The 27,847-nt window shown below is 38.1% G+C and overlaps 1 protein-coding gene and 1 long non-coding RNA gene across 3 annotated transcripts in view; one reads left to right on the top strand and one right to left on the bottom strand.

Moving 5' to 3' along the window:
- Window positions 1–10,385: 10,385 nt before the first annotated feature.
- LOC120489298 (uncharacterized) overlaps window positions 10,386–27,847 on the bottom strand; it is a 186,496-nt gene continuing 169,034 nt past the window's right edge. The window contains exons 3-6 of one of the 2 annotated variants that reach the window (XR_016155183.1): window positions 13,515–13,819; window positions 13,166–13,375; window positions 11,117–11,221; window positions 10,386–10,991 (exon numbers count right to left, since the gene is read on the bottom strand). This is a non-coding gene — a long non-coding RNA (uncharacterized LOC120489298). Of the gene's footprint in view, window positions 10,992–11,116; window positions 11,222–12,888; window positions 13,041–13,165; window positions 13,376–13,514; window positions 13,820–27,847 lie in introns of those variants that run through there. The other variant, XR_005624723.2, reaches the window with a different exon arrangement.
- Window positions 25,240–27,847, top strand: part of olfm2a (olfactomedin 2a) — a 101,570-nt gene continuing 98,962 nt past the window's right edge. Inside the window, exon 1 of the mRNA XM_039685996.2 lies at window positions 25,240–25,701. Within this exon, the coding sequence (XP_039541930.2) occupies window positions 25,645–25,701 (57 nt within the window). The 5' untranslated portion in view covers window positions 25,240–25,644. The remainder of the gene's footprint in view (window positions 25,702–27,847) is intronic.

Here is a 27,847-nt window from a genome sequence, read left to right as displayed (position 1 = left end):
AAGCATGTTGTCAGTGTCCTCTTTGCTCCGCGACCGCAATGTATTTTTCACTTTGTGAGAACATGGTTTGTGTGTGTGTGTGTGTGTGTGTGTGTGTGTGTGTGCGTATGCGCAATTGTGTGTGTATATTTGCAAAGGGTCAATAGTGTGTGATCCCAGACACAACAGAGAATTTTTTGTTAAACATCACTTCCCAGAACCACAGAAACCAACGTGTACTCCGCACCATCAATAATAGAAGAGCTCTCACTGTTGTTTCACACAATTGTGAGACCCGTATATATTATATTCCTGACACTGAAGAGCAATGCTTATTTATATTCAAAGCTACTGTTGCTGCTGTGCAAGGCCTCAACCCATCTGTCAAAATGACGAAAACGCACTATTCCTCAAGTCATTACCATACTTGATTCTCAGTAGTCAAACTGAGAACAAAAACATGCATGTTTGCTCATTTGTGTGCGCAGTCTTCTTTATTCTGCGTTCTCTTGTCTTTGGAGGAGAGAAATGATTTCTCTGACTTCGGGCCATCTGAAGTGATTATCTAGAAAGCAAACATTGACTGAGCCGAACAGAGGAAGGTGGAGCTGGAATTAGCAGCGCTGCTGTAAACTCTGTGGACGGGCCGCTGACAGGGACCGTGTCAGATTATTATCTCTGAGACGGAAAGGCCCGGCCGCTTGTCTGACTTCCCTGCTTCACAGTGTGGCGTCGCCGTGTCATTTTCACTTAACGTATAGTCTTCAGCGCGAAGGGCGACACATCTTCTCTGAGTTGCAGCATCAAACCACTAGCCTGGCATGCCAGACCTACATCAAGGGAACTCATCATTGACAGGGCTCAATCTGAGGGGCGGGATAAACGGTTGTCTTTCAAATTCTCTTTACACGCGAATCGATAGCGCTACAACCAATCAGAGCAATGATGAAGGTGACGGCTGAGTCCCATGCGGATTCCCACCAGCGGAGCAAGTGAGTTGCATGTATTAAACTTTTACCGAAACCAGTTGGCAAAACTACGAACACATCTTTCTTTCTTTCTTTTTTTTTTTTTAAATGACTCAAGTGCCGTTCTTTGTTCTGGTTTCAAAGAAAAGATTGAGTTCAAATTATCCAGAGTAGCGGTCAAAGCCAAATCGAAAGACAGCTTTAAGTTAAGCCCGCCCACCAACTCTATACACAACGTGATTGGCCTGACCAGAGTTTGGTATTTCCAGCTAAAACGTCTATGGAGAGTTGCTAGACCACACAGGCTGCGAAATAATTTTTGCTGCCGCTAGGGTACGTATAGATAACTAGGCTATCAAACCACCAATTTTAACCCTTAAAACGCATACCTCGGGTCTTTAGTGACCCCGAACATCATTCACTACCCTCCTTCTCATTCATTTTTTAAAGTTAAACATGAACTTTTTTAGTACTCTTCAATCAATTAATTATAACAAAATATAAGAATGCCTGTTTTCTCATTCATTTTTGTACAATTGTATAGGGTCGCTAATGACCCGAGGTGTGTATATTTTTTCTGCACAACAAATTGAATCTTTGATGTCTGAAAAAGTGCAATATGCCTTTATTCCTCAAGGTGGCAGTGTCTGATACACTGATGAAGTGACGTTTCGCCCATTGTTAGTGAAGGCAGAAAACAAAAGAATAGGAAGCATCATCAGCAAAACTTGAAATGGCGCAGTGATTTACAGCAGAGCAAGTGCTGAATGCAATATTAGCAATATTAATATTATATTAGCAGGTCTGTAGAGGCGAAATATGAGGCTGGGTAAAATAATGGTGCTTATGAAAACTGGGCTATTTTACACAAACTAGGCCTCTCTTTTTTTTCCTAAATAAGCATATTTGATCTCTTTTTTTCTTGGATAGTTAAGTGTAAAATGTACACTTGTCAGAAACATGGTATTGGTCAGCTTGGTAACTTGCTGTATTTAAAAGTGCCCTCAGGTATTTTGATGACGTAGTTGTACCCCTGAAGAAATGACTACTAGTAAAACTACCTAGTTGATTTAAAAGCAATTTCATATCACACAGAGTCTAATGGGGGAAGAAGACATGTACAGAACTTACATATCAAGGATGCAAACTTCTCACCTTTTGATGAAAATTGCAGATTTCTGTATCCGAAATCGCACACTTCCCTACTACATAGTTGGCGAAAAACAGTATGTGACTAGAGTATGAGTGAATTCACAATACTTCTAAAACAGTACTCATAAAACAAAAAAAAAATATGTGGATGATGAACTATTTCATGTGAGATTCTGAAATGCGCATGTTTTTTTAAGAAGTTTCTTTTTTTTTTATTGATTTGATTATTTGGATTTCATTAAAAAGGTTAAAATGGTATTATCTACAACGACAGTGCTGCTTTAATCCATAAGATAAACTTAACTCAGAAATAGGGTTCTAGCCTTTATGAGTTCAGTGAATCGGGTCAAATGATTGTGATATGATTATGTCAAAACTCAACCAACACCATCAGATCACCTTTTCTATTTGTTTATCTGGCTGTTATAACTCAGATACAGCAGCCAAATAAAATCTAAAGTTAATGATGTGAGGGTCAAGAGCCCAACTAAAACAAACACTGATCACCACAATGGTGACTTTAAATTCCGGTTTTCTCCTTCAGTGATTCTGCTTGTATTATTCATCAGATTTCTTCAATAATGCTCAATCATCACTAAAATATTCACTTAATTATCTCATTCACTTTAACACTGCTTTAACGTAACCCAGTTATTTGCAACCTGTTGACATTAAAAAAGTTAATTAAAGCCAACATATAATTTTTTGAGTGGTATTTCCCCTATGTGTCATGGTCAGGGCTCTGTGTTTTTTCTTTTCTTTTTCTTATTTTCTTGTCTTTTATTACATACATTTGCATCAGTGTTACATCTTCTACTGAGTGAATGTGGCATGAAGTTGGAAAGGAAAGGAAAGGAAAGGAAAGGAAAGGAAAGGAAAGGAAAGGAAAGGAAAGGGGGAAAAATAGTGTAGGGTGAGTTTTTGAATCTCCGTATAGTAACATCCTTATTATAGTCTTCACATCTTTTTTTGTTATATAAAAAAATGAACAATGGCTAAAAGATTGTAGTGTATTTCAAATACAGGTCTCCACTTTGCAAGAAGCAGGACTTCGTGTGTGAATCATGTCAGAAGAAAATAAACGTTTCTGACAGGAACATGAATGAAAATACAAACTGACAGCTTCTCCATCCGCAACTGCAGAATATTTAATGATTACAACAATTGCCATAATGAACTCTAGCTGTGTATCTCGTACAGCGCTCTTGCCGCCTTACTTCAAGCTGACACTTTCCTTGGTGTATTTAATCAGAAGTGAACGTATATGTCATAGATACATCGGAAAGCCATTTTCTTCCAAGTTCAGAATAGCTACCATGCCTCTTTTGCCTCCAAGTACCTTCCAATTTGCCTTCATCTTGCATCAAACCCAGCAATTTAGCCCAGAATGAATGCTGACATGGTTGGTTCTCTATCGGAAAGAATCAGACATAGCCTAGTAGCTTTTCAGGAGAGCAGGGACACTCACCATAAATCTTTAAATGGAGGGAGAGAGAGACTTTGTGACTTGATTATGTCTTAGCAGAGCTAGGCTACCTCTGATCTCGAGAGGAGAATTTAAACTACCCACAGTCCTCCCTTTGATTTTCATTTTACATGCGCCAAGTCACGTAATCAGAGAGATCTGAGCTGCAATCGCCACAACAGCAGAACATGACGGACTGAATTTCCTGTAAAACAGGTCACAAATCAATCCAAATCTTCAGTCATGACTCACAGCTCCACAGCATGTCCATGTCACTTCCGCTGATCATGTTAATTGAGTCGTCAACTACAGAGGAGAAGCACGCAGAGCTGGGATTTATTAAAAAATACAATTCATAAGCGTTGACCCTCTACTGCAGAACGTTACCCTGGGGCAAGAAAAACATTTCTTGTCATGTTCTTAACAGAGAGCTGAAATCTTGGAGAAAAGCAATGATTTAAACCGCAGAAACATGGATTTTTGACACTAATTACTGCAAATGTAGAGCTCTAAATAGATAGTCTGCGTATGCAACCGAGTGCTGCGGCAGCTCGAGCAAGTTGAAAATGTAATTTGTAGGATTATTCCAGTGAGGCCCTTAAGATACACTGGCCTAAATGACTACAGTAATGCATCATTATTAGCTAGCAGGCAGCAGTGAGCAGTAGATTGAATGTGAAATCTAATTTTACCCTACTTTGTTTGGGAAAAGAATGCATATTGAAGAATCTACATGAATTTAGCTGGATTAGTGTAAGAAGGGTTCATATTACTGACTGTAACTCAATTATACCTGTTGATATTTATGGCTAGGGATTTGAACTTGAGGACAGATGTGCTTTTACTGTTCTAAGAAACTGGACATGGTGTTCATCTGGAAAATTATCTGGGGACCAAAACACCTAGAAGAAGCGATACTTGGGTGGCATCTTGTGACTTGCACTGACCCAGAGCATCTTAGCAACATCCTAGCAACCACATAGCAACTCCCTAGCAACCAACAATAATACTTGAGTACTGCTGTGGCAGTTTTTGCACGGGCAAGCAGTACATAGTTTTCAAGTCGAACAAAAGAAATCCGGTTGCTAGAAATATAGAATGAGGATCCATTATATGTTGCCCCCACAATATAATAAATCGTTCTTAGTATAGATGTGACTGCTCCTTAGAAAGCATGATGGACCACTTTGTCTTTATCCCTTCATGTGTTGCTATTATTATGTCTTTAAAGCTTTATGTGTGTCTATTCAGTACATTGATTTGGAAGCAAATTATTTCAGTGGTGATGGAGTGTCAAAATCTGCCGGAAAAAAAAAAACACTGGTTGATTTATTTACCAATATAGTGTTTTATAAACGGCACTTTTATGACTGGAAAAAACTTTTTTTGATATTTGCAATGCAAAGTATTTTTCTGTCATTTTTGGTAGGCTTTTTATGGATCCCCGTACACACGTCTTCTCATCATGCCCATGACGTATGAATTTTGTGGCCATGTTATGAAATAGTTTCCTTGTCTTGGCTGTGATTGAACAAATACAGGGAACGAATTCTTAAATTTTTGACCAATATACACTAAAAAAAATTATGTTGACTTTACATATCAATAAAAAAGGTAACATTTTATTTTGATAGTCCACTTTAGACATTCACCTAACTATAAGTAACTTTGCCGCTACATGTCAACTAACTATCAGAGTATTAGTAGACTGTCTGATTAATATCTGCTAACACTTTATTTTGTTGGTCCCCCAACAGATATTCAACTGACTATAAGTAACTTTGCAACTACAAGTCAACTTGTTCTCCTAACCTGAACCCTAACACCTAACCCTAACAGTCTACTGACAATCTACTACAGTCTACTAATACTTTAAAGACAGTTAGTTGGCACACTGTAAAAAATATTTTCAAGATTTGTTATCACAACATTTTTTCTTTTGTCAAAACAACTTAAATAATTTATTTAGTTGAGATAACTTATTATTTTGAGTTTCTGATGATTAAATTAATCTCCTTCATTGTATTAACTCACTTTTTCCAGTTCAATCAACTTAAAATTTTAAGGCAACCAGGTTACTTACTTTTTTAAGTTAAACCAACAACATTTTTTTACAGTGCATGTAGTTGAAAAGTTACTTATAGTTAGTAAAATGTCTAAAGTGACTATCGAAATAAAGTGTAACCTAAAATAAGAAACATCTAAAAAAACAGTTGAATGCAGATGATTAGCGTATGAATCTCAACAATGGTGACAAACAGATCACCTCTTAACAAAAGCTCATTATTTATTCATGCAGCAATGCATGATGGGAGCCATGAATGAGTTTTGATTAGCGGCACCCCGAATGCACTGCAACATGCTTTATATTTGTCACCATTGTTGAGATTCACAGTCTGATTCTTGATGTCTGTGTGTGATGTTCTTAATGTCTACATATCTAAGAAGTTTCTTTTTTTATTGATTTGATTATTTGGATTTCTTTGAAAAGGTTAAAAATGGTATTATCTACAAAGACAGTCACTCAGAAATTCAGAAATAGGGTTCTAGCCTATATGAGTTCAGTGATTCGGGTCAAATGATTGTGATATGATTATGTTGAAACACAACCAACACCATCAGATCACCTTTTCTATTTGTTTATCTGGCTGTTATAACTCAGATACAGCAGTCAAATAAAATCTAAAGTTAATGATGTCAAGAGCCCAACTAAAACAAACACTGATCACCATAATGGTGACTTTAAATTCCGGTTTTCTCCTTCAGTGATTCTGCTTGTATTATTCATCAGATTTCTTCAATAATGCTCAATCATCACTAAAATATTCACTTAATTATCTCATTCACTTTAACACTGTTAATTTAACGGAACCTGTTGACATAGTTAATTAGTTAATAAGTTAATTAAAGCCAACATATAGTTTTTTGAGTGTACATTGTATTTCCCATATATATGTCATGGTCAGGACTCTGTATTTTTCTTTTCTTTTTCTTCTTTTCGTCTTTTATTACATACATTTGCATTAGCGGTACATCTTCTGCTAGTTTACAAAATTCCCTTTTAGCAGTCTTTTTCTTCCAGTAAATCAGACCAAAAATATTGATGACTCATCCTACACTACACTGATTTTTGGCCAATCAGATGCCCTCTAGAATATGAATGCCCCGCCCCCTAATATCACCTGCAGCTGACTAGTCTCAGCCTCAGACCATTGGCTAAACGTCTGATACATATATGGCACGCAAAATTGAAAACATTTCAGGAGCTTTCGAAACCATCATCGGTTGAATTCTACATAATTTCCGGTAAGATCTGAGTGTGGTTAGGATACGAAGCCGCTGTCGCTGACGTCAAACCCCCTCAAGGGGGAAGAAAGCCGTCATATTTACCCAGATGCAGAGCTGTTGCTGAATATGAGCCTGCATGAACCTGACTGTCTATACTAGCAGAGCCTGCACTCAGCCCATTAACACAGCACTGTGTGTTCTCTCATTTCATCATGCCACACATCCCTCGCACACACAGATGCGATACACACTGGCTGTCCAGTCGGGTGTGACGCACACTTCCATCTGTCCCCTCGTGGACATCAGAAAACATTGCTTTAGTCCCTGGAGCTCTTCTGCTTCTCAAGATGAAAGCGCACAGCTCCTGAGAGGAATGTCAGACGCAGTGCTGTTTTTTTTTTTTTTATCAGCATCAGTGTGTGCAATGCTTTCGATATTTGAGGGTGGTTAACATGGCATAATGACCCCATTAATGATTATACGGTGGTGTTCAAAACCATACATAAATAAAGTTTGCATACCGGTGTATAGGCCTATCAATACAGTCTGTTGAATGTGAAAACTGTTGCACAAGCCAATGTTTGGCAATATAGGTAATCACAACAAGATTTTGAAGCCAGGCCATTTGCATTAAAAAATGTAAAAAAATGTAAAAAAAAAAAAAAAAAAAAAAAAAAAAGTCTACTGACTACATTGGCAACTGCTTTATCAGGCAGCATCCTAACTGTGGAAACATAAGCACTTAAGAGCAAAAATGTCTATAAATGTAATATTTAGTCTATTTTGATCATGTATAATTCTCGATTCTTCAGGTGAGAAACTGGGTCTTATGAACGGTAGCAAAAGTATGCGTCTAATGGGGTACTCTCTGAGGTAGAGTGCAGGTGTGTGTGTGTTGCTGAAGCGCTCCAGTAATAAGAGCCAGGGGGTTCATATGTTGTGGCTCTGAGTGTGAGGTGTGACAGCCAGGTCTCATGAATAGTGATGCTAGACAGCTGCTCATTAACAGGAAGCCTGTCAGCCAACAGACTGGAACTGCCAACACACACTCGATGCATTAAACTCCCACGGACAACACACACACAATCTGTTTGCAATCCCTTCATCTCCCCAACCTGTGGCATCTCCAGGCTCCTTGACTCTGAACTGACCCTGCAATGAGATGACTTTCATTGTCAGCGATTGGCATCTACTCACCTCAAGTCTAGTGTGCAGTCGCAGTTCCCCCTCACTCTGGAAAAAGGCTCTCTGAGACTCAAGTGTTCGTATTATCATGCCCAAGCCCACACGTCTCAGAGTGTCAGAGAACAGCACACACACTTAGACCTCCGGCATGAAGAACGCAACCAAGAGAGGTCTTCGCACGAACGGCGCTGACAGAAATTTTCCATTGTTGGTTTATTGACTGAGACATCCACGGCATAATTACAGCTCAATTTGATCCCTAGGGCCTTTTTCACATCGCACATAAGTGTGCATATTTATTTTGGAGCCCATATCTCCTGTTTACGTGAGCTGCGCTGTAGAGAAGAAGATTAGGGGTACAGTAAACAGATGTGTGTTTTGCCATATGCAGCATTAACTCTAGCTTCTCAATTCTTTTGGAAAATATAGGCAATATAAAATAATAGAGCGAGCCTCTGACCTCAAGGTTTAACATTCACACAAACAGCGTTTTCTATTCAGTAAATCTGTTTGAATCCTGACTATTGAGCAGTTTGGGTTCTGTTGTGCAAATTACCAAATTCATTTTGATGTTAATAAGATTTATCGGTAACACTTTAGAATACGGTTCCTTCATTAATGAATAACTACACAAGAACTAATGAGTAACACAATATTAACAATCTAGTAACTATTATTAACTAACAAGAAACTCTGATTAACGAACTAGTAAGTATACTAAAGTGGTGAACTTTAGTATACTTTTAGAAAATGTCTTTAGTAACACTTGAGTAATTACTAGTTAGTTCCAATAATCTTCACTTTATAATACGGATCCAAATAATTAGTAATTCCCACAGAAGTATCTAGTAACACTTTCATCTGTGAGCTATTACTGACTAATTCGTTAATAAGAGTTTCTTTTAGTTAATAGTAGTTACTAGATTGTTAATAAACTTTTTCAGTAGTTCTCTGGGAAGTATTAAAAAAATAGTAGTTATTGATTACTTAATAGTGAACTACCACTTTCGTCTGTGTGCTATTGCTTACCAGTTCGTTAATCAGAGTTTCTTGTTAGTTAATTTCTCAACAACTGAGTTTGGGAAAAAATGGTAAAACCTTTGGGGAAAAAAAAAACTCCCATTTAAAATGGTCATTACTGTAAAAACAAAATAAATAAATACAAACAAACAAACAAACAAACAATAACCATCATTTTATAATTTACTGTAAAAATGAATATGACTGAATATGTTAAATCTAATCAAGAAAATTGAGGCAACAGATTACAATCAAGAGTATTAATTAAATTTAACAAATTAGAATTGAGTAATAACTAACCACATGAATTACTTAAAAGTTAACGAGTAGAATTTGCACATTTTTTGAACAAAAAATATCGGAAAAACAGACTGACGTCAAAGATGAATTAAGAACTCAAGAATTAAGAATTCTGAATTAAGAATTGGCCCAACTAAACCACACACTGATCTCCATAATGGTGACTTAAAAATACGTTTTTCAAGACATCACATAACTGACGTCTTGGGACATCTTTTGACCATACGTCAACATCCGCCTTTTTAGGGTAGCCTTAAACATTGGTTAGATGAAGTTATCGGATCATAACCCTACCCTGTCACCTAACCGACGTTAAAGGTAAAGCGTCAGTTGTATGACTGCCCGGCATCGCTATGTAACCAACGTTTAGGGGTACCCTAAAAAGGTGGATGTTGACGTATGGTCCCAAGACGTCAGTTATATGACGTCTTGGGATGAGACTGTGTTAACTCTTCTGCTTGTTGTCATCAGGTGTCTTCAGTGTTGGCAATAAAAAAAAAAGAGTTCTTAATTCATCTTTGATGATAGTCTGTTTTTCCGATATTTTTGTTTACAAAAATGTGTAAATTCTACTCATTTCAAATGGTTAACTTTTAAGTAATTCATGTGGTTAGTTATTACTCAATTCTAATTTGTTAAATTTAATTAATAATATTGATTGTAATCTGTTGCCTCAATTTTATTGATTAGATTTAACACATTCAGTCATATTCATTTTTACAATGCAAAATGAATTCAATTAAATTCAATGAATATATATTTTTAATTCTCGTTGACCTTTAGAACGCAACCCTTTAACAATTTGGCATTGCTTGGAAATTCATCTTGATGTCCTTCTCTCATATAACCATTTTTATGGTAATTATTGTATGTTAATATAAGGAGCATGAATTATAAAATGGTTATATGGCAGTGGGACATTGAAATATTTATTAGCTATATAAATTAAATATTGATTTAGTAACAACCAAACCCTTTCAGTTTTATTTCAGAACTACAGCCCGACACAACGAGCCGCCAAGTGCGTAAAGATGGCCGTTTATACAGGGTGCCACCCAATGACTTTGGGTGGTGGTGGTGGGGGGGAGGGGCTAATCCCTCTCTCTTTTCCTTCTCTCTCTCTTACTTTTTCAGTTTGTACTTCTGTTAACCCTCGCTATCTCTCAGTTACACACAGATGCTCAGAATATAGGCTTTTTTCTCCGATTGATTGTAGTCAATGACAGAAGAGTGAGGCGAGCGGCCCTTTTGACCGGACCTGGCCGTCAAATAATACAGATATGAACGTCAGCGGAATAATTGAAGAAGGTGTTTTATATGTAGAAGACAGAGAGGGATGAAGTGGAATTGAATCTCAAAGAAAATGAGAAGGGGGAGCGAATCTCAGGAGACAGGCGCACAAAAGCTCCGCCATGTTTGAAGAAAATAGAGGATAATTAGAGTGGTCAGTACCTTCCCCAGACTGGAACACTTCTGTTTCTTTCTCACACACACACACGCATGCAGCCAGCAGAAGACAGTACACACACACACTGACAGGCATAAATCACTTGGCTTTTGAAGCTCCCGTGAGGGGTTTATGAAACAGTCTACAGTGAATACATATCACTCTGAGGAATAGGCAGACGATCGCCCTGCACCAAAAAAGAAAAAAGAGAAAGAAAAACCACTTTAGTGCCTTCACATATCTCTTTGACTTGCTCTTCAAGGGGACCAATTTTAGCCAATTTAGCTAAAACAGGAGAGCTCACTCACTCACATGTCTTCCCTCCTCTAGTTCAGCCGTTGTGGGAGCTAAAATGGTCTCTTCCTCGTTCCTCTATCACAATTGAGGGGTAGAGAGAGCCACACGCTGGCACTCGGTCTGGAATGAAAGAAAACATTCTGTCTTCAGATCGCCTATTGATCCCAACAACAGTCCCCACCGGACGGTCCACATGACAGTAACTAGTCTCCATGACAACAGCATTTCAGATGCAGATTCTACCTGTGAGAATAAAAACCCACCTATTTAGCATAAAGCCACTCAAGTCGGTTACAATATCTGGAACAAATAAACATGTTATGGACACTGTTTTATCTCAGAACGTTTCTGAATGTGGAATGGCTGTCAAAACTTTAGGGGAAGGATGAACTAGTTTAATAATTGATGCATTCATTTAATAATTTAATAATTTAATCAATAGTGACAGTAAATTCATTTGTATTGCAACATTTCTATTTCAAATAAACGCTGTTATTTTGAACATTCAATTCATGAAAAAATCCTGTAATCGGTTTCCACAAAAAAAATATTAATCAGCACAAATGTTTTCAACATTGATAATCATAAGAAATGTTTCTTGAACATCAAATCAAATCATGTGACACTGAAGACTGGAGTAATGATGCTGAAAATTCAGCTTAAATTACATTTGTTACAATATAAAACAATTATTTTAAATTAGGGCTGTCAAACGATTAATCGCATTTATTTGCGATTAATCGCATCCAAAATAAAATTTTGTGTTTACATAATATATGTGGGTGCATTGTGTATAATTATTTTGTATATATATATGTATATAAATACACACACATGCATGTATATTTAAGATTTTTTTTAATTTATATATAAAGTATTTATATTTATATATAATATAAATTATATATAAATCTATACATGAAAATATTTCTTAAATATACATGCATGTGTGTGTATTTATATATATAAAATAATTATACACAGTGCACCCACATATATTATGTAAACACAAACTTTTATTTTGGATGCGATTAATCGCGATTAATCGTTTGACAGCCCTATTTTAAATTTAAAAGATATTTCACAATATTACTTTTTTATCAAATAAATCCGGGCTTGATGAGCAGAAGAGACTACTTTCAAAAGCATTTTTAATAAAATTGTCTATTTGAGCCATTGAATCAGTCTTCTTGGTTACTTTAACCCAACACGGGGTTTGCCAATTGGGTTGTTTTTAACCCAGCCATTTTTAGAGTGAAGGTTTAATCCATTTTACATTATTTACTACATGAATCAATGAACATTTTCTATGTATGCTTTTGCTCATTTCTTTGAAATGTTAAAAACGTATGAAGATTGCAATAAACCAACATTAAAGTGATAGTTCACTTTGAAATTATTTTTTGGTATGTTTTAGCTTACCTCAAGGGCATCCAAGATGAAGGTGTCTTTGTTTCCGCAGTAGTTTCAATTTTGATATTTTTAAGTCAAACCGTTCTTGTCTGTCAGTCATATAATGGAGGTCTATGGTCACCACCTCAAAGGGCATGGTAACGAGGTAAAAACGATATAAATACTGTTTGTTTTCTCACGCAAACCGCTCGTTTCGTGTCTTAGGCCATCAATGTGTACTTACATTTACGAGTCATTAAATCATGTTTCATTTGGACTTCTCTGTGCATGCTCTTTGAGGTGGTGACCATAGACCTCCATTATATGAACGGTTTGACCTAAAAATATCAAAATTGAAACTACAGTGGAAACAAAGACACCTACGTCTTGGATGCCCTTGAGGTAAGCTAAAACATGCCAAAAATTAATTAGGCTTCAAATCTTCTTTTGCAGGGTCTATCTTTGAGTGTCGGTTGATGCCTTCTGCTGGCATATGATGACAGAGGGACAGTGTGAGTGGAAATGAGTCCTGTGGTCCTCCATCTCACTATCGATTTCCAAGGAAGAGTGCAGGAGGTAAGAGAAGATAAATATGAAGTCAGTGGTCATGAACGCTCACGAATAATTCTCCTGCACTTACAGCCTCCTGCTGCTCTGAGCTTTAAAACTAACCTTGATTCAAAGAGAGGCAGCCTTGATGTCCTCCACTGGTGAGCAGAAGGTTGATCAGCAGTCACAGAACCACACAGCGCTCCATTCGCAAGGTAAATAACAGCTGATAGCCCGCTGCACTGAGGGCACTGAACCGATGCGCTCGCTCTTTCCCTCTTTCTCTTCCTCTCGCTGATTTCTCGAACTCGTATCTGTATCAGGAACAGCAAACTGAAAAGGCAAATTGCTTTGTCACACCCAGACATGCTTGACTACACTGAATAATTGCACTGCAGCGCTGAAAAAGAGCTGTTTTCCTTTTATCTAATGAAGCCCTTAAGGGGAGAGGAGGTGGGTTGTGTATTAAAACCTTTTGGTGTCTCTTTGGGAGTGAGAGATGTAATGATTTTAGCGGTGCATCGCATGCTGATCGCTCGCATCCACATCCCGCCCGGTCTGTGTCCAGCTGCACTGGTTCAGTAATGCCAGAGGGAATAACAGACAGCACTGGTCTTCAGACAACAAGCACTGAGATTTGCTGACGCTTCATTCTTCACACTGATACCTGCAGGGCCGCTGAGAGAAAGATAGGATGAGCGAGAACGAGAAAGATGATGCCAGAGCCACGGGTTCAATCAGAGCGTTGTGGCCAGAGGTGACTGTTGAGGATTCACTCTTAAATATAGAGAGGAAGATAGAATAAAAAAAGAAAAACAGAAGTGAGAATGATTACAAGTGCATTACATTTATGAATGTACATAGCCTATTCAAACGTATTCAATTAGAGAACTACAGGGATAAAGTGATTAACTCGAGAAGTTGTTGTGTACAGTTATAATGGCCTCATGACAGCCAATGTCAAACCCAACCACATGACAGTTTAACTTAATTTAATATCAAGTTGTCATGACAAAGACACTGACAGGTTATGATGTTATGGTTTATGTCAAGATGTCATAACAAAGACATAATATTTGCATTCAAAATGTAATTATTGAGTGGAAGACAGTGAAAATGCATAAACCCTACTTCATATTCATGACATATGTCATGTCATGGTTATGAAGGTGTCATGTCAGTCTTATGAACACCCCTTCAAGTAAAGTGTTACCCATTTTCCAAATATTAAAATCATATTTAAATATTCGGAAACACTTTATTTCGGTGGTCCACTTTAGACTTTCTACTAACTATAAGTAACTTTGCAACTATATATCATTTAACTCTCATTATTAGTAGATTGTGTGCTCAATATCTGCTAACTCTTTATTTTGATGCCCTGATTTCTGAGAAACGCCGTTTCTGTTCTGTTCTCTGTGTGTTGAAAAAATTGTGTTTGGACACAGTCCAAGCTGTGTAAATAGGAAGGTAAACAACAAAGTGGATTGGACTGAACAACTCTCTTGTAGCCAATCAGCAACAGGGCCATATAGACTCATGATGGTGGAAGAGAAAGAGTGAGCAAGCAGGACATTTGTTGAAAGACTGTTGAAAGAGAGATTTCTAAAAAATACTAAATACTAAAAAAAGGAAAGGTTTGATTAAGTCTCTTAATGCTGGAGAGACGTTTAAAAGTGGGAAGGCTGAAAACATGAAGTTTGCTTTGTTTCTGCTCGATACATGAGTTACATTGGTTATATGCTGTTATACAGTATGTTGTAGAATCACAGCTGATTAATTGCGGTCTAATTCAGCAGCTGTTAGTCGTTGCCTGTCTTGCATAGCCTGTTTGTTATTTGTGGGTTGGGGCAATGGAGGGAGTTTGGGTGTCGGTTACAAATATCAACAGTGTTTCTCTTAAAGGGGCAGTTGGCAACTATTTCAACTTAATAAAACCGTTTAAAAACTATTTTAATGGTTCAATAACCAGTTCTGGAGAGAATGGTGGCTTCCCCCACTCCCCCCAGCGTCCCCAGGTGGAAAACCAACCTTGCAACATGGGGACTAACGTCCTGGTAAGTTGGAAATAGAAGTCTTGTGAGAAGCGAGAACGAGTGAGAACAAGCGAGAAACACAAACTGCTTTATGGCAATTCGACATAATTCTAAGATACTGTGTATGATGTATTACCCATTCGGGTCGGTAGACACCAAGCGTGCTGCACAAGCCCTCAAAAGCGAAGCCAAAACGTCTCGATCGCCCTCCAGTGGCCGGTTCTAGTATAGGTCATAAACCCCGCCTCCCCATGTTATTCAATGGGACGTGAGACCAACTAAACAATTAAATTACAATTAATTAAATTAATTTGTCATTTACTGTAGTTTCTATCACGTTGATGTTTGTTTTTTAGTTATTTGATGCTCTATAAACAGTGCTGTGACATCATGATTGACAGGATCTCTGTGCAAAGTAGTCACTGAAGACTTAATGTTGTCATAATGTTGACTATGTGGTTAGTAGTTGTATTTACCTTATTTTAACGAGGTATTGCAATCAGCAGACACCATTGGCGAGGAACGGAGCAGAGAGAGGCCACTTAAGAAAAGTGCGGGGCGTGTGCTTGCGATTGATTCAGCGAGAGTGAGGGCGGAGCCTATATTTCGTGGCTTTACTTCCTGCTCACGACTGCGAATGTCTGGTCCCGAAAGTGAAAGTGCGCAGACTCCATATCGGTACATTGGCGGCTTCAGTTCAAAAGAGCGAAGGGGCGTCGTCCATATTTTTTACAGTGTATGGTAGACACAGCTTCTGATAGAGTTGGCTGGCTCCGATAATAACAGAAGCACATGAAAGCAGGAGGAAAGCGCCGCAAATGAGTTTCTTTATGACGGTGTTGTGAAATATACGCCGTACAGCTGTAGGGGGCGCTGATGAGAACACATGCGACAACAAAAGTGGAAATCAGCGAAGAAATAACTAAAGTTGCCAAGTGCCCCTTTAAATCGCTTATTGCAACTTTGACATTAATCACTATTTATTTGCAGTGTTGGGGAAAGTTACTTACATAAGTAATGTGTTACAATATTGTAACTACCAAAAAAGTAACTATTTGAGTTACTTTTAATGGAAATTAATGTGTTACATTAGTTTTGCGTTACTTTTTTTTAATGAAGCAAAATAAAAGCTCTATTTTTGGCAAATGTAAAGGCCCTTTGACACTAAAAGTGAAGTGAATAAGCCTCAGGCTGAAGGAAATGCTATTTCACTCCGGTACAGTACACAAACCTTTCAGCTGTGCTGCCATTGATTATAGAAGAATAGGACGCTGGGGAAGTAAGTTTCAAACTTCAACAGTAAAAACACAAAATGAAGCCCAAATGTGATGTAAATCTGAAGTCATTTTTGCTTACTCGTATGGTTAAATCAGATCACCCAAAGGAAAACAGCAAAGACATTGGCTCATAAAGTGAGATTAAAAGCATAAAGTATATTTGTGTTATATAACGTAATTATTATAGGTTTGTTTGCTTAATATTACGAGTTTGCATTTCACTTTTTTATTTATCATGAGTACTGAATCTGTTTTTGCGCAAGTAATATGAGTAATGCTCACATTAGTCTAGAACTGCAATAAGCATCATGTCCACACACAGCGCACACAACACTTCAGCTTACACTCCTGATGTCTCTCAATATGGGGACAAGAGAGCTGTCAGTCAAGAAATAGTAAAACAAAGTATCTTGTTACTTAAATTGAAAAAATGACATCTGATTACAAAACTTGTAACTTGTAATGCGTTACCCCCAACACTGCGTGATTTTTAAATTGCACTGTAACGACTCCACATTCAAGGTGCATTGCGCAAGTATCTACGTTTTTGCAGAACTACGCCCCCTCTGGCGACAAGCGAAACTGCAACCAGAGGTATGCACACTCACGTTTGCACGAGCTGTTCATAATCAAAGGAGCATTAGCCGCACAAATCTTTTGTTACAGTCATAATGTCTCATTAGAGGTAATAAAGTTATAAATCTGCAAGTCATTTTAAATATACGAAAGGAAAGGCATGTTGAACTGTTTTATGTGCTTACAGTGTCCACTTACGATTGCATCATTATGGAAACACGTTCATGAACAATGTAAGTTATTACTTTCTATAGGACCCATTTGAGCCCTAGAGCAGACCGGTGATCTCTCCATTTGTTGAAAGCTTCCCGATGTCGACTCTCGTCTTATTCCGACGCCTGGCACTAGACAAACGTTTCATTTTCTTTGTCCTACGTGGAGTTTGCGTTGGGGTTTGGAATGAACTACAAGCCGGTCTCTTTGAATCCATCTTCTACTTTTGTGGAAAGTTGAATAAAGTTGTGTCGCTCGAGTTTGCTGATACGGAGAATGGCGGCGAATACACAAACCTGCCAGACATAACCAGGCGATCGTGAACGCGCATGACGTCACGCCCAGTCTCAAATTCCGTTCCGAATCCCTCTAATTTATTTTACTGTACAGGATTATAGAGGCAATCGCAGTTATCAGAGAAGGGCTCATTCAGCCCATCAGGCAATTGTTTAAGCATGTATGGGTTAGAAAAACAGGTATTTTAAACATGAAATGTTGCGCAATGCACCTTTAAATCAAAGCGTGACCAATTATTTTACCATCTTGTTTCTTACCGCCTATGTGAAAAGTGTCACAGTTTACCCTGCATCCAGATTATGTAACGGCCTTAAGTGTGGCATTACTCCCCGAGTCTGCAGAACAGCTGAAAGTGAGAGAGGAGGAATTCCTCCTTCAGAGAGCAGCAGGGGAAGTGCATCATAATGCCCGTTTAATTACTCTCCCTTCATCTCTGGGGTGTAAAAGAGGGAAATTCGGCTTCTTTCCGGGCCGACGCTGTGCGTTTCGGGGCAGGTTTGCGGATTGCGCCGACGGGTTTGAAGCGATTGTTCCGTAGCAGGGCTGTAATTAAACCATCAGTGACAGTTTGGAGTATTTAACTTCATAATGAGCCCAAGTGCGTGGAGTTCAGTGCTCTGCGGCTAAGCTCCTGTGATCGCTACTATCTGCTTAATTATGTAAAACCATTCTTTTATCCCCCAGCCCCATACACAAACTCGGTGGGAACAGCCATTGGAAAGCATACCCGATTCCGAGTAACCTCTGAGGACTCGGCTTCACTTCCGGGCAAAGCTGAATGAAAAAAACGAAAAAACAAGGACATTTAGTCTCTCTTTCACAGTTCTGTTGTTAACCCCGTCTGCCTATGAATCAGTTCTTGCGACGCCAGAGAGGGAGTGACGTTGTAATCTGGAGAGTGTTAATGGCCCTTGGTTTACAAATGCCGTTGCCATGCCAACCCTAATAGCCCTTTATGGAATCAGTTGTCATATTTGCATGAACAATTTCCTTAAAGAAGAAAGAAAAGCATGTAATTTCACAGCAGAATGCCCTTTATGACCATACATCTTCAGATGGCTATTACTGTTACCCTGCGTTTGAGAAACAAGGGGCACAATCACCGCCATTGTAACTTTGACACGGGGGGCCGACCGTCGAAAGACCTCCAGTCTGATTTTGGCCTCAGCCTGCATTAAAACGACATTCTCTGGGTTGTCGAAAACACAGGAAGCCCATTTTGAAATTAAAATTCATGGAAGAAGAAAAACATGAAATGTCTTCTGTTTCAATGGAGCAGAAAAAAAAGAAAAAAAACACGCCGAGAGAATTGCCGACAGCAAATAACTGCAGGTTTCGGTTGGCAGCGAAAACAGGGAGTTATATGCGTTTTCTACTTCTTTCAGCATCCAATTAGACGCAAATACAGACTGTCGAATAAACCCCAACAAGACTGAATATAAGCCTGTGGTGACTAGATGGAAGCTCTGTGATTTTACTGATGGATGTGATTAAAACTAACTTGTGGAGTCCTTTCTTACAAACAATCAATCAGCGAGCAGTGAACCCACAACAAGCCTTATCTAAGTGCAGATACGTGTTGTTTACTCATAGTTCATGGACATATACAAACAACGCATCGCATCTCAATACTTCTGAACTTTTTTCGCCCTTGCCCCAGTTGCCTTGGTTACGAGCCGGTACTAAATGTGCAACCGCCCATGGGAGGGTGTGAAACGCCATGTTTGATTCTGTCTGTCTTGGCCGACGAGCAATCTGCCTCTCACACCTTCTCCAACTGGGACTGTAATGGACATTGCTATGGCAACAAACTACTCCTTGTACACTTCTTGCACCATAGGAGGGCAGTGGCCGAACATGTGACCTGCTTTTTATGGCCTTATGGACTTTTTTATAAAAGTATCGCTTGTGGCTCGCAGATGGGACTGAGCAATGACCAGTCGTCTCAATATCATGACGCTGAGAGGGAAATAACTGTGAGCTGGCCTGTTCCTCTCAGAGTCGGATATTTGATAATTCTGCTGGATATCTCCGGCTTCTGACCTCACAGTCTTCCGTCTTCTGATGCAGGGAAGATGATGAATAATAAAAGAAATGCTATGATTTGTTTTGTAAGTGGATAACCCTCAACAGAGACGCCATGTTTTCCAAAGTTTTAAATCATTAAGATTTTTTCGTAACACTTTTTATTTTTCAAATAAAGTATTTACTTATTATTATATTTTATCGAGTTATAAATTAACCCTCTACTGCATGCATTTTGATGGCACACGATAAAAGTTATTCCACATCGTTTCTTGGCTCGTTTGGGAACTTTTTATTGAAAAATGTTCCCTCCACCCCAAAATATTTTTTCGTTTAGTATTAGCTATATCATGAAACACTGATATTCTGATTGTCAAATATATGCAAGTGGATGGGTTTTGCTGTTTAGACATCTTTATAACGATCGCGTTAGTTGAGCTGTACGCACAATGGGCGGCGCCATTTTAGTTTGTTTTACAGTTCAGAGAATCGGATCTGTTGGATTTATAACCTCTGCTTCTCACAAAATACATGAAAGTAAGTGGCTGGTGAACTGGGAGAAGAATAGAGTCAAATGTAAATATACTTACACAATGTGTATCTGATATGAATAAAACGTGTCATCTTATTATAATGGAAAGGATTATTATTGCCGCTCTCATATATCAGTGTGTATTTTACAAACTTAAAATCATTGTTTTGCTAGTACTTATGTGTATTATTGTCTGAAACCTAAACCTTATATAGTAATAGTAATGTCTTTAATTTTCTATAAAATTCTTAAAGTTTCTATATATATTTTGTATATATATTTCTATATATATTAAATTTCAAAAACTGTTAAAATAAAATATTTGGAAGAAAAAAAATATGAAAAGCTTAAAGCTGCAGTCCGCAGTTTTTTCTCTTTGTCGCCATCTCTGTTCGAAATCTGCAATTGCAGTCATTCGCGGAATTATCAGCTTTAAGTGAGTTGTACCTCGGCATGGCACAGCACGGATGAACACGTTTTGAGGAGAGTGTGAGGCTGTCAGTCACTGGATTCTGGCATTCAGAATCACAGATTCTACTTATGGAAGTATGACCAACATTAGAATTTTCACCCTAAATATCCTCTGAAGAAGTAAGTAACATCCACTTTTGTTTTTCTGACCACCTTACTGAAAAAAAGGCATTGCAGTAAATTGCGCTGATTAAATCTAACAATCATTTATCATAACATGTAAAACCGTGCAAAGTATACTTTGTTCTCAAATTGTTAATGTTAACAACCAAAGCATTGCGTGACTACATGTAATGCCCTTGTTTGCACATGGGCCAGCTGCAGTCTCTTTTCCCAAACTCTGTCCAAAGTCTTTTTCATTTTACAAAGGGTGAATGTCCAACACTGGTTATTGTCGTTTGAACCTTTCTGGATGCGCCATCAAATTAATACGTTTAATTACATCAAGTGCGGTGAGAAAGGGCTATAAATCTCGCTCGCAATGTAGCCGGTAGAACCCTATCGACCGCTACTGCTTACTGGCACGGATGAGCCGTGGGCCCGCCATCTTAGACCGGTCACCCGCTCTGCTCAGTGTAATCTGTTCGGAAGGTGCAATGAGCTGTCAGCCCATTTAATCAATCATATCTCACTTAATACTGAACTGATTTTCACATATTTTCTTTTTGCTGCAAAGGTCATAAAAAAGAAAAAAAGTAGTGTAAAAATATAATTACATTGTAATAAATGCATAATAAGACTAACAAATGTATAATTACAAGTTTATTGCAATGTAATTATACATTTATTACAACTGTATACATTTATTACAGTGTTATTAAACATTTGTTACAGTATTTTGTTGCATTATTTTTTTTTAAAGTATCGAAAGGTAGAGATTGTTTTTTTTAAAGTAGCGATTCTTATTGAAAGAGTAGTATAAAAATATCTAATTACACATTTTTTAGTCTTATTATACATTTATTACAATGTAATTATACATTTATTACAGTGTTATTATATATTTGTTACATTATTATTATTACACATTTGTTACTTTGTTATTTTTATAAAAAAGTAGCAATTGTTTTTTTAAAAAAAAGTAGTGATTCGCTTAGAAAAAGAAGCAATTCTTTTAGAAACAGTTTAGTTTAGGCTCCTGTATAACAGTAACCTAGGCTATTCAGCAACTCAAACATACCAAACCAACAATTACTAAAAACACACTTATTATTTAATAATTATGAATTACAAAAGCATGATTCTTTCTTTCTCTTGTGGCAGAAGTGGCCTTCTATTATGTGCTATGTCCTTAGTATGCTGAAATATAAGCACCTGCTGGGCTTCACTGACAGTGCTTGACATTTGCTCGAGAAAGTGGAAGTGACCGGAAGAATGCTGATGGTTCTGAGACTTGCACACAGCGGCTCAGACATCTTTCAGACTCCAATGCATCTTTCCCAGCACATCAGGATGGGCCCGAAATCAATGCACAGTCTTTGAAATGAACAGATATCGATCTGTTCCTGTTTTCCACTGTTCAGTCCTCCTTAAAACCACTACATATCTCTCTGAAGGCAGCCTGATGTTGGATAACAATAGTTTTCCACTTCATGTACGCCATTTAGAAAATAATTAAGCTTTTGCCTTTTAATGTTTTGCTGTTATGAACAATACACAGACTTGAAGCTTCCTACTGAAAATGTGCAAACACACACACACTAAACTCTGTGCCCTGCAGCCTTCAAAGAGACTATCTGCCACCGTGAAGGAGACAGAGAGAGATAGTGGGGAAAATATAGACATTTTAACTTCGTGTCCTCTTCATAGTGTGCAGCCAAGTGTGCAAAAACAGAGAGAGGGAAAGATTGAACTCTTGATTTGGCTCTCTGCCTCAAAAAACAGAACTTTTTCTGACTTTTTCTGCCCACTTCTTTGTGTGTGTGTGTGTGTGTGTGTTGCTTTTGTCATGCATATTTAAGAATGCAGATGGATGCAGCAAACTCATTTGTGTTATCTGATATGCATCAATGAAAAAACAAAGAACATTTTCCTCAGCTTCTTAAATAATATGCACTAATATCACTACTCAACTACAATAAAGAGACTCCAATCTTTGCAGTGCAGTTTTGCCCTATGCATTTCCTATCACAAAAGTAAATAAACGTACATAGATCCACTGTAAATGGCTGCGAGCTTCACATGAGCAATCAACAAGTAGGCATGTGGCCATTTTAAGTTTATCATATTTCTTCATAATTCCTAAATAATGCACTAGGAGTGGCAGGCATTTGCACTTGAGTTTGATTCAGGAGTGTGAGCTTCAGGCATCTTTGTTTATTAATGCATGTTCATATTGCTTGCAGGCAAAAAAACAAAACAAAACAAACATAATCCAAAACCCAGGACAATCAGAGCCCTACCACGAACTCCAACAACAACCAGAGGTTCTGCTTCCCCTCCTGCTTACCGTCCATCTCTCTACATTTGTTATTCTCATTTATTAATTTTACACAAAAGGGATAAATAGTCTTACAGTGGAGAACATTGGTGTAATTTAAGTGAAGCTTTACAATAAGTTGCTGGAATAAATTCTGCACCACCAAAAAAATCACTATATTTGGCATATTTCAGGCACAGTTTTACGTAAACTATATTAATCAATTATTCGTTTATTAATTGCTGATGTGTTAATAATGAATGAATGGTTTGTTCCCTTGTCATACATTAACTCATTATTAACTGTACATTAGTTAAGCATGAACTATGCGTATTAGTGCACCCATATAGTAAAGTATTGCCTGGGAAAAACAACACAATTTCAGCTTTTTATTTGCCAATTATGATTTACAAAAGCATGATTTTTGTCTTCTGAAGTGGCAGAAGTGACCTTTCATGAATGTGATATGTCCTTTAGTGTAATTTTAACAAAAATCGCTATATTTGGTACAATGTTTTTGAAAGATTTTTTTTTTCTCACCAATACTTGTATTCTATAGTCTTCAGTGTCACATGATGATTCTTCAAAAATCATTAAAGGGATAGTTGACTTTGAAATTAATTTTTGGTATGTTTTAGCTTACCTCAAGGGCATCTAAGACGTAGGTGTTTTTGTTTCCGCGGTAGTTTCAATTTCGATATTTTTAAGTCAAACCGTTCTTCTCTGTCAGTCATATAATGGAGGTCTATGGTCACCACCTCGAAGAGCATGCACAGAGAAGTCCAAATTAAACATGATTTAATGACTCGTAAATGTAAGTACACATTGATGGCCTAAGACACGAAACGAGCGGTTTGTGTGAGAAAACAAACAGTATTTATATCACTTTACCTCTTGTAACCACAGCCACGTCCAAGTGATCTGAGTGGGCAAGTGCCGGAAAGCGCCAGAAGTGATCTCTTGCACAATTGCGAAAAAAATTCAACGTTGTCTGTTGATATATCGAAATCGTCTTCCATTGGGATTTCCTGTATATCTAAATATGTTTAGATCTTCACAGTGAAGGGCAACACTTCTGAAATCTCTGTGTAAACAATAAGTGATGTACACGTGCGAGAGATCACTTCCTCCCACCGCCCTCAGAGTACTTGGACGTGGCTGTGATTAAAAGAGGTAAAAACGATATAAACACTGTTCGTTTTCTCCCACAAACCTCTCGTTTCGTGTCTTAGGCCATCAATGTGTACTTACATTTACGAGTCATTAAATCATGTTTAATTTGGACTTCTCTGTGCATGCTCTTTGAGGTGGTGACCATAGACCTCCATTATATGAGACAAGACAAGAACGGTTTGACCTAAAAATATCAAAATTGAAACTACTGCGGAAACAAAGACACCTACATCTTGGATGCCCTTTAGGTAAGCTAAAATTAATTTCAAATTGAACTATCCCTTTAATATGCTGATGCTCAAGAAACAATTCTTGGTATTATAAATGTTGGCAGCAGTGCTGCTTCATATTTTTGTGGAAACTAGTGTTATTGTCCAAATCCAGTGTGTGTTGAGACCAAGACCAAGACCAACACTCCTTAAATTATTCTAAAAGATTCACATTCACTGCCTGAGGAATGTCTTATATTTAATCAGCGAATACAATTAGAATAATAAGATGCTATTTAAAATTGATTAAAAATAAAAGCCAACTATTTCTGAAATATGCCGCTGCCCGTGGCAAGACTGTATACTTCATAACTGAACGCTCACCCAGAAAGCCTAGGCTACATTTCCTAAATATTTTATCAGTGTCTCCATGGCCAAAAAAAAAAAAAAAAAAAACAATTTCACCTCAAATTAAAATTTAATGTCCATTTATTTATTTAGTTGTTAAGTAGCCGTGTAATAAGTTGGATAATGTGCAGTAAGCTGGTCATTATCACAAAATAAACTCCTTCAGGGTGATGCGAGACTCTGTCGGGGTTTATTTTGCAATAATGACCGCCTGACTACGTGCGTTATCCCTTACTTAGAGACGCAACTCTCTTTCACATTTAAAGAGCCACTAATACGCTGCTCAAAGTCTAATCCAATCATCAAAACGCCAGAAACATAATGTCACAGCTCTCCTGGGGACATGCATGTCATTTATCTCCATCTCAGAAATCCATTGTTTGTGCAACAGACTGAGCTGTCAAGGCAAAAAGCCTCCTCTTTCACCCTCCTCCCCAGCTCTCTCTCTCTCTCTCTCTCTCTCTCTCTCTTTCACACACACTGTGAGGCATCTTGAGCAGGGCATTTCTTTTGAATCCCTTCCCAGAGCATCAAAGTGTGCTGCTGCTAGTGTCGGAGCATCGCAAGCACATTAGTCACCTTCCAACCTCTGCAACTGGAGCTCGGTCAGTCGATCCCACTTCAAAAAAAAAAAAAAAAAAAACCTGCTGAGAGGGGAACTGCTATTATACTTAATTTCCCGAGCCCGTTTACAACTCTGACCTCTTGGTGGCGGTCACAAGCGAAAGACAGGGTACTAATCATAAAACACAAGGCGGCTCGTTGTGCCGTGCACAGTGGGGGTAATCTGCCTCCGTGAGCGGAATAAACCCCAGCGCGTGCCTCCTGTGATGTGGATGGATCGTCGCGCGCGCTCGACACAACGCTGACAGAATCCTGCGCGGACCGCGAGGAAAGCAGGCGAGCTCTGAAAAACGAAAGTGTCCAAGTGCCGGTGGTGGTCGGAACGCTGTCATTTCGAGAGGAATGCATCTCTTCAGTGCCATGTTCCTGCTGCTAATGTTATCCACTATACCCTGCGAGGTAAGATGCCTTCGTAGCATGCGAAACACTGCTCGTATTCGTCATCACACCCTGTGTGAAGTGTGTAAATACGCATTATTGCGAGATGCACAGTGTGGCTGCCTTTGATAATCAGTTTTTAGACAAGCTCTAATTTGCTCATTGGAGGTTGGTTGAATCACTGTGTTTGGATTAAGCTCAAGTGAGCGTCTCGGAACATTTTCTAAGAAACTGGGAACTCGATTGAGAGGAGGACAGCTCGAGGACTGAAAAGTTGCGCAATGAATCACAAGAACACTTGTGTTTGTTGAAGCGCAGTTCGTATCGTTACAGGAGCACTTGTAAGAGCCGTTTTCCGTTTGCTCCCCTCGAGTGTGAGATTTCGTCGCGCTGGATGACGAGAACTGATGTGACAGATGTGAATTGAAGTGAAGGACAATTTATTATCTGACCCGGAAACATTCATGACAAATCCGACCTGCGAAAATTTCGTGAATTTTCGTTAAGAGGTGTTAATATTTCATTGACTCGCCAAAACTCTTATTTTTGTCGTTAAATGACAACGAACTATTTTCTTATTGCAGGCTATTTTAATTACATGTCAGCTATCAATCATCCAATTTTAATTTTTTTTTGTTAATACTTAGCCTATTATTGTGTAAAAGACGCGATTCCACGCGATTGAAAACTATGGCCCGATTGGTCAGGACCATGGACAGCGATCAGCCAATCAACCGATTGCGTTTGTGATTGGCTGAAGTAGCCTTTGTTTTTGGGTCAACTTTATAAAAGATGGTTTAACTAGCAGTGAAATCCGTCAATATTTAATTCGAGGTTTTATTCTGCAATAAAGCGCAATAGTTGGGTAGACCGGGAACATGATTAAGGACTGAGTGCTGGAAACATTAGTTAACACCATTCACTTAACTGGAATTGACATAGTGACAGGGTGACATCAATAAAATGCATGACCACCACTCTTTAGTGGTGACTGCTGGCTACAGTTTTAGTTTTGTGTGTTGAGTGTGAAAGTAAGATTTTGTGTTATAATTTGCTTTGAAATCATGCACATGAAAGAAATGGAGTCGTCTGACTGAACAGAAATGGCAGTTGTACAGTAAACGTTTCCAGTTTACTTCTGCTGCATTTGATACAGTTGTAAGATTGAGCAACACACACACACACACACATACACACACACACACACACACACACACACACACACACACACACACACACACACACACACACACACACACACACACACACACACACACACACACAGTCTGTTATGTTGCTAGCCTATCTTTTTATTTGATTTAATTTGCTACTTTGTATATGGCCTTACATCTTTCCTGCATGTGACCTTTGTGAACCTAAGTACCTAGGTTTGGTTAGGTAATAATTATTCAGAACAAGTAAATCTTGATTACCACAATATGGTCATGCTCCAAATTTAAAATGTCCATGTTTTCTGATGATACAACCCACCCAGTTACTGAGCTAGGATGTAATATCAGCACTCTTTATACACCAATTTCCACATATTATTATGGATTAGATTTTAGAAGATAAGCTGTAGAAGAAGGAATATGAGAATAATTCAGCACAAAAAATAAATCCCAGCTCTGTCATGTTTTTATTTTATTTTATATTTGATTTGATTAAAAAAAAATATATACAAATAATTTGGCTATTTTCATTATTGCACGCTATTAACATGTTAATGTTTTTGTAAGTAAAAAAAAAAAAATCATTCGAATAAAACCCGAGAGCATGTGACGCCCGACTATGTGGCATAATTAGAGACTGGAGATGATGCATTTGATTAGATGTAACCTGTGCGCTCTATAAAACAGTATGTTAAACAGCCTGCAAATGATTTTAATATTAGAGGAAAGGAAATGATACGGTACACGATGTGTGCACAGTTTGCAGATTTGCCAGTAATTCTGTTCCAGACATACATTAGGATATGTAAATGAGAACGCATCAGCAAAAGATATGAGAGTCCTGTAGGCATGCGTAGGAATGTATATTTCCGTTTCTTCACCACAAACTCCTCATAATTGGCCCTAGGGGACAATTTGTTGTAAGTGTTTGCATTAAATATTAAATGGAGAAAAGAAAAAATGGCAACACCCAACTCCCTGATGTAGCAATGTAG

The sequence above is a fragment of the Pimephales promelas genome, chromosome 3, assembly GCF_988280905.1.
Source record: "Pimephales promelas chromosome 3, fPimPro1.hap1.1, whole genome shotgun sequence".
In the NCBI taxonomy this organism is placed as follows: Eukaryota; Metazoa; Chordata; class Actinopteri; order Cypriniformes; family Leuciscidae; genus Pimephales; species Pimephales promelas.
The sequence above is the reverse complement of the archived record's forward strand: the minus strand, read 5'-3'. Positions and strand labels throughout refer to the sequence as shown.